At 39.0% G+C, this 7,332-nt stretch overlaps 1 protein-coding gene across 1 annotated transcript; it reads left to right on the top strand.

Moving 5' to 3' along the window:
* Window positions 1-1,467: 1,467 nt before the first annotated feature.
* Window positions 1,468-7,277, top strand: slc24a1 (solute carrier family 24 member 1). The gene is made up of 8 exons (XM_034204890.1): window positions 1,468-2,478; window positions 3,276-3,335; window positions 3,621-3,729; window positions 4,672-4,752; window positions 5,154-5,236; window positions 5,424-5,681; window positions 6,336-6,502; window positions 6,624-7,277. The coding sequence occupies exons 1-8, from the start codon at window positions 1,468-1,470 to the stop codon at window positions 6,871-6,873; spliced, it is 2,019 nt and encodes a 672-aa protein (XP_034060781.1). The 3' UTR covers window positions 6,874-7,277.
* Window positions 7,278-7,332: the final 55 nt, after the last annotated feature.

The raw sequence follows: 7,332 nt of genomic DNA, 5'->3' as shown, positions 1-7,332 counted from the left end.
TTGTGATTGGAGTGATTGGACAGTTTAATCTGCAACTTTTATGCTACAAACACATACACTTCTGCATCTCTTTTATGCACCAACATTGCAACATGTCCGATTAGCCAATAATGCTAGATGTGACTCAGCTTTTCCTGTGACCCGAGGCTGCAGATAAATTCTGTTGCATAAATGAAGTAAAGATATGTCCAGGTCATTATGCAGAACTTTGATCTCTGTTCTCTTTTCAAACCTGTTGCTACACTGCCTCTTCCCAATAACTGTGATGTAAACTTGAATGAAGTGTGGTCAGTTCTGTAGGGAGTTTAAATTAGTCATATTTGTACACTATAACCACATCCATGTCCTCATGATTGAAATGATTGCTATGATGTCGATGATTTTATTGATATTGAAAACATATTTTTGGGAATTTAAAATACCTTATTGCTCCAAAAGTTAAAAAATACCTACTATAATACATATAAACTAGATATATATAATTTGTATGACTATTTTTACATTTATATTTTATATCAAAGAAACATGAAAAAAACAAATAACCGTATACTGAAATATATAAATAGAGAATTTAGATAATATATCACTAAAATAAAATATGCCCATGTCTTCAGCCTGCTTTTTCCAACTTCATTACTCTTACATTTGTATTTGATTTGATTTGATTAGTAGTTTTTATTTCTTTAATAAAAGCACGGAAAATATCCCTAGTCTGTTATATCAATCTTTACTACCAATGGCCAGATAATACAATGTGTATGTTGCCTTAAATTACATATTACAGAGGTAGGCTCTTGATAAAGTAAGAGTGAGACAATGGACATAATCCTCTTAGAAGACTTCAGGTATTATGCTGAGCCATTGTAAAGACTCGTCCCGTGTCCTACATAGCACTGCAGCCATTTGCATCAGTTTGGACTTGTTTGCACCACAATAACCATCAGGGGAAATCTGACTTTAGATATTGTTTCACCCTCGACTCTGGAAGACATTGGTTCTGTGGTAAGTCTGCCTCTTTAAATGAAATTCATTGGGTTTTTCTCTGTGTGATTTGTGTAGAAATTAGATTAACCCCTTTCTACGGGACATTTATTTGAATGGTTATTTTATTTTCTTGTTTTCACCTCTCTCCTTTTGTTCATTCTGTTTTGGAAAAAAACACCAACATGCAGATAAAGCTGCTTCTAAATGAGCTTATCACTAATACTATGATAGACATTGATTTAATAGTCCAGTGGTTGTTAGAATAGTTCTAATGTTTTCAAATGAAACCTAATTCTTTGCAACCTGCTTTCTAATCATTTTGTCTCTGATGCCTCTTTCGAAACACAACAGGCTGCCAAGGGATTGAGGATGCCATGAATCACGCCACCAGAGTTTTAGATTCTGTCGCCCCATGGTCTGCTGGGGAGAGAGCTGGAGTTGTTGTGTCTCCATAGCCAGTATTACCACTGCTTTGGAGGGAAAATGTTTTGTGCAAGGAGGAAGCGACTACATCTCTGCCGGGTCCTGTTTCTCCTCTCCGGGGTTTTTCTTTGTACACTCTACCAGCTGACTATCAGTGCCAGACTGTACAAGCCTTTGCCAATGCCTCAGATTGGAGAGGATTTTGGAGAAGGTTCAACAGAAGGGGTCAATGAGGCCACAGTAGAGACTCAGGGGTCGGAGGAACCTCTCACTGCAACACATGAATTTGAGCCAACAGATCAAACAACGCCAGAGATACATGTGGCACATTCGGATATAAATTCAAATTTTGAAGCATTCACCCCAACTGAACCTCCACTATCACCAACTACAAAACGGACTATGGTGCATTGCATCTTTGTGGCACCTGAGCCTCCACAGGAGACACCTTCACCAACTCCAGCTCTTCCTGGTGAAGCTCCACACTTGAAGGGAGACTACCCTGAAGATCTATTTTCTGTTGAAGACCGTAGACGAGGCTGGGTGATCCTCCACGTTTTTGGGATGTTGTACATGTTCATTTCACTTGCAATAGTGTGTGATGAGTTCTTTGTTCCTGCGCTGGGGGTGATCACAGAGACTTTAGCCATCTCTGAAGATGTAGCAGGAGCCACCTTCATGGCTGCTGGAGGTTCTGCCCCCGAACTGTTCACCTCCTTGATAGGAGTCTTCATCGCCCACAGCAATGTGGGTATCGGCACAATCGTTGGTTCAGCTGTGTTCAACATTTTGTTTGTGATCGGGATGTGTGCTTTGTTTTCACGGGAGATACTTCATCTCACCTGGTGGCCACTTTTCAGAGATGGATCCTTCTACATATTTGGCCTTATCTTACTCATCATCTTCTTCCTGGATAATGTCATAATGTGGTGGGAGAGCTTGATGCTGCTGGCCTGTTACACTGTCTATGTGATTTTCATGAAGTTTAATGTGCAAATTGAACAAACCTTCAAGTCCCTACTCTTCAAAAACAAGAACATTGTGAGAATTGCTGTAGGGGAACCTGGAAAGGTAAGCACTCAGAAAATGACTCTGATCTTAATTTGAGTTTTTCATGTCCTTAATTGACACAACAATGATTCTTGAAGGCATTTAAATCAGTGTTGTGTGACATTCTTTTTTAATTACCACGGTATGCAATTGAGAACAAATCTATGGAGCTTCAAATAACAATATGTCCAACTATTGAAGACAAAAAAATCTCGTCATGAGTTTCACATTTGCAAATCTTGTGATATGTTTAGTCCATAAAACATAAGAACATTTTTAAATTTGAAACGTGTCCTTTCCCCTCATTCATCATTCTGTTTCAGTGTAGTTTATTACGGTAACAGAAAGTCACACTACTCATCACTCGTGACATGTCTACTGCAACCTGTGGAGTTTTATGCAAATCTTGTCAAAGAATGAAATGATTCTAGCAAAGGCTTTAGTGGATCCAAAGCTGATCAATGACATAAACTAATCCTTTGAGGATCTGGAGCTCTACATTATGAGCACACACGGTTCTACTGATGGAGCTGTATGTCCAGCAAATGTAATTATCTAATATATTTACAATGCTTTATTACATCATACATAATCATCCTAGAGGGTTTTTATTTGTATTTCATGTAATTGAACGAGGTATGATTTCATAAAATCATAATCCTGTTCATGAAACAGAGTTTTATCTTTTTATTCTGACATATAACACAAACAAGACTCCCTAAGTTGTTTTTGACATATATTTAGGCTCTAACAAAATGAAAAAACTTTGGTTAATCTCTCCTATGAATGATCTATGTTAAAAACATTGTTCCATGCAGATAAACGGTGACGCTGAACATAATGCCCTTCCTGCTCAAGGGGACAATAATCTGTTAAAGGTAAAAAAACTAATTATAAACTCCAAAAAGAAAGACACAAATAACCATATCCTCATAGACACTAGCAATGTTCAATTATCTACATGTTATCCTACATCTTATTGATGTTTCTGTAGTTGCATTTATCGTAACTTGGAGTAAACAAGCCTTCCTTCAATTGCTTCATTATGTTATTAAGAAAAAAACAAAAGCATTGCATCCACTACAACACGATTCTCTCTCATTGATGTTTCATTGTTTGCAATTATGAGAAGCTACCGTGTCATCGGCCCTCTCTTTTCCCAGTTGAAGCCATCCCTTCAGCGAGGGGGGAGCTCAGCTTCCTTACACAACAGCACCATGAGAAACACCGTCTTTCAACTCATGATCCACACATTGGACCCTATAGGAAAGGGTGAGTGCCATATCCCCACACTGATGCCCTCATCTTTGCTCATTGTGTGCCTTTCGAAGGGCTCCTGTATAGAGTGGTTGGCAACTACCTCCTCCTTGTTATTGGAAAAGCACTTAATTAAGATGTATACTAAGCAGATAAATACCGTGGTCTATGGTGGCATCTGGTGTGGGCCCACAGTGGAAAAAAACTCAAAAAACACAGCTGTCTCTGCCAACAGATTATTGTTATTCACCTTTAGTCATTTACTCATTTATCTGTATATAAGGCTGGTCAAATAATGGGAGGAAAGACTCACCCTTAACAGCTTTTCAAATGGTTTTCCCTGAGAAGTTAGTCGTGTCTCGTACAACAATGTGCATATGTGTCCCAAATTTGTTCGCTCTGACTCCTGGTTTGATACCTCTTAGGCCTCCAGGCAGCAAACACTCCAACACAATAATAAGCTTTTCAAGAGCCACAAACTCTGGATCACAGCCGGAAGCCAATGTATTAGCCTGACTCCAAAATTAGACATGCTTTAAATGTTATATCAAATCAAGTTTATATACAAATGTATGTTCTGATACCGTGTACTGCATGGTAATCAATATCGACCTCTGTTATAAATGATGCTTACTTGAGGGGGGAGTATATCGCCTGAGAGACCGTGGTAAAGGGACAGCAAATTATTGAAATTATTAATAAAAACAATACATACTTGTCCATTTTAAACAAATGGTAAGAGCATACTTTATGTACCGTATGATGGCTGTTTATTGTAGGACTTGTCCTCTCATGACGTTGCTCTGTGCTGCAGAAAATATGTTGATGCTGTTGCAGGTTATTATGTTTTACTGCCAGTTTTTTCAAATGCTTAACTTATTAAGGGCTTAGGGCATTGTCCTGTGAAATTGAATTTGTTCCTCGTATAATCTTCAGTTTATTTCTGATTTTTTGCAGGGAAATTTAAGGATAAGGCTGAGACGCTGAATAATGTGGCTAGAGGGGCGACAGAGAACAAAACTCAAGACAAACGTGAAGGTAATGTGGAATGATGTAATGGTCAGACACTTTGTGACTTGCTCATGAACAGAGTCTCAAAGCTGGGCTGCAGAAAGTAAAATGAAAAGTGTATACTTGTTAAGGTAAAAAACAAATAGAATATCAAGTTGCATACAGGTACAATATACCCTTACAAAAACACACAAAGGGTGGTAAAGACTAAGCAAATGGCCTAAAGGAGTGTGTGATAACATCCAAATACATATTCATAGACAGTTCATTTAATTCAGTTGCCACAAGGATAACATCATTTATCATGTAACAGCAAATTCACTGCATTTCTCCATATGACTGGCCCTAAAGACTTGGAATCGGAAGTGTTTCAGAAAGCTAAAGAGACATCAGGGAAATGCACAACATTTTTGGGATTCCTTTCACAGATGGTGGAGATAAATCTGAGGCGACCAAAGAGCGAGAGGCGGCCCCAGCACCGGATAAGCAGGATCACGCAGAGGACAAGAAGGTACTCTCTACCCGGTTCCTGGTGGTACTTAAAAAGCCCAGAAGTCAGTCTTTGATACCTGTCTATGTAAGAGTCAAAAATTGATGTAGCAACAACTATAAGCAAAGGTCTCTTACCTTAGGCTTCTTTTGGTTGTTCTTTTATTTCTGTTCTGCTTCGACTGTTCATCATGATTTCTTCATGTCAGGAGGATGTGCCAACAGGAGAGGATGGGTCAGGAGGCTCTGACAGTGAGGAAGATGACAGTGAAGAAGATAGCAAAGAGTCCAGTGAAGAAGAAGAAGAAGAAGAAGATGAGGAGGAGGGCGATGAAGAAGAAGAGGAGAAAGAAGATGAGCCTTTGTCTTTAGAGTGGCCTGAAACACGACGTAAACAAGCCACCTACCTCTTCCTGCTGCCCATCATTTTCCCTCTGTGGCTCACAGTTCCAGATGTTCGCAACCAGGTAAAAACAGAAGCATTTCTGAGACAAGCTGTTGTATCTTTAATATCTCCACACTGTGTTTTGCTATAACATCTCTTACTTTGTTGAACAGAAATCCAGACATTTCTTTGTCGCCACTTTTCTGGGCTCTATCATCTGGATTGCCATTTTCTCCTACTTCATGGTTTGGTGGGCCCATCAGGTCAGCTACTGGAGTTTAGGTTAGAGATTGAATAGGAAATGTGAAAATGGACACAACTTATTATGTAATAATACAAACAAAATCTAATACATTTGAATTTCATTACATAATAACACCCATGTGTTGTACTTATCTGCTGTGTTTATAATGAACAACTTGAAAGCTATATGTAACACATTTCTCCAGCTTCTATCTTTTTAATGAAAATATAATAATAACACTTGCATTAAGTAATAACCAACCAAAATGTCATCATCTGTACACACATTATAGTAGTTTGGGCCAATCAAAAATAATATATTGAACTAATTTAATCTTTTAAAAGGTATTTTGAATCAGGATATTTTGTGATTAACTGCATCAACATTGTTTTTATAATGGCAAACAACATTTTATGAATGTAGACGTCCATTTTGCTTTTCTATTACACAATGCATGTATTATGAACATGTAACTCTAGTTTGCCCCTGTAGGTGGGTGAGACCATCGGCATCTCAGAGGAGATTATGGGCCTGACGATCCTGGCTGCAGGGACCTCCATCCCTGACCTCATCACCAGTGTGATCGTGGCGCGTAAAGGCCTGGGGGACATGGCTGTGTCCAGCTCGGTGGGCAGCAACATCTTCGACATCACAGTGGGGTGAGATGCAATATCCTCTTGTGTCACGATCATACAAAAAAGTTCTCATGAACACTCAGATGATTAATTCCATGGTCTCCTATTTTTCTGTGTTTCTCGCTCTGTCACTTTGTTTCATAAGTCTTCCAGTGCCATGGCTCCTGTACTCATCGTTCCACGGTTTTGCTCCAATGGCTGTCAGCAGCAACGGGCTCTTCTGTGCCATCGTGCTGCTCTTCATCATGCTCCTCTTTGTCATCATCTCAATTGCATCCTGTAATTGGAAGTTGAATAAGAGGCTGGCTTTCACCATGTTCCTGCTCTACCTTGTCTTCCTGGTGCTTAGTGTGATGCTGGAGGATCGCATCATTGTCTGCCCTGTTTCTATCTGAACGTGTGAGCAAAAGCTGACGAGCATCCATGTTCACGGATCTCATGAACATAGATCTAAATAGTTATAGAAACTGTGCAGAAAGCTACTGTAGTTGCATTGATGCCAGTAAAATGTGTCTGGTATGACGGCAACTAAACACATACTACAACCTTTCCTAGAACTTGTCACATACTCACTTTTTGTAACAATTGCATCTTTTACTATTACGTAATATATTGTAGGAAGTGGAAGAGAATGAAGACCAACGTGGATTGTTTCACTGTTTAAAAAGCAGCATCTACAGGAAGTAATTAGACATCTAGAATATGCACAAGTTGATGGTTTCTAAATGTGCATTTGTTATTGTCTGTGTGCATAAACTTGCACCAACATGTGTTTAATAACATTCATTATAGAGAAAATGAGCTTGCTTGAACTCAGTGTTATGTCATGCATTTTATAAAACAAAGGTCAGGCA

This window comes from Gymnodraco acuticeps, unplaced genomic scaffold, assembly GCF_902827175.1.
Source record: "Gymnodraco acuticeps unplaced genomic scaffold, fGymAcu1.1, whole genome shotgun sequence".
NCBI lineage: Eukaryota > Metazoa > Chordata > Actinopteri > Perciformes > Bathydraconidae > Gymnodraco > Gymnodraco acuticeps.
The sequence above is the reverse complement of the archived record's forward strand: the minus strand, read 5'-3'. Positions and strand labels throughout refer to the sequence as shown.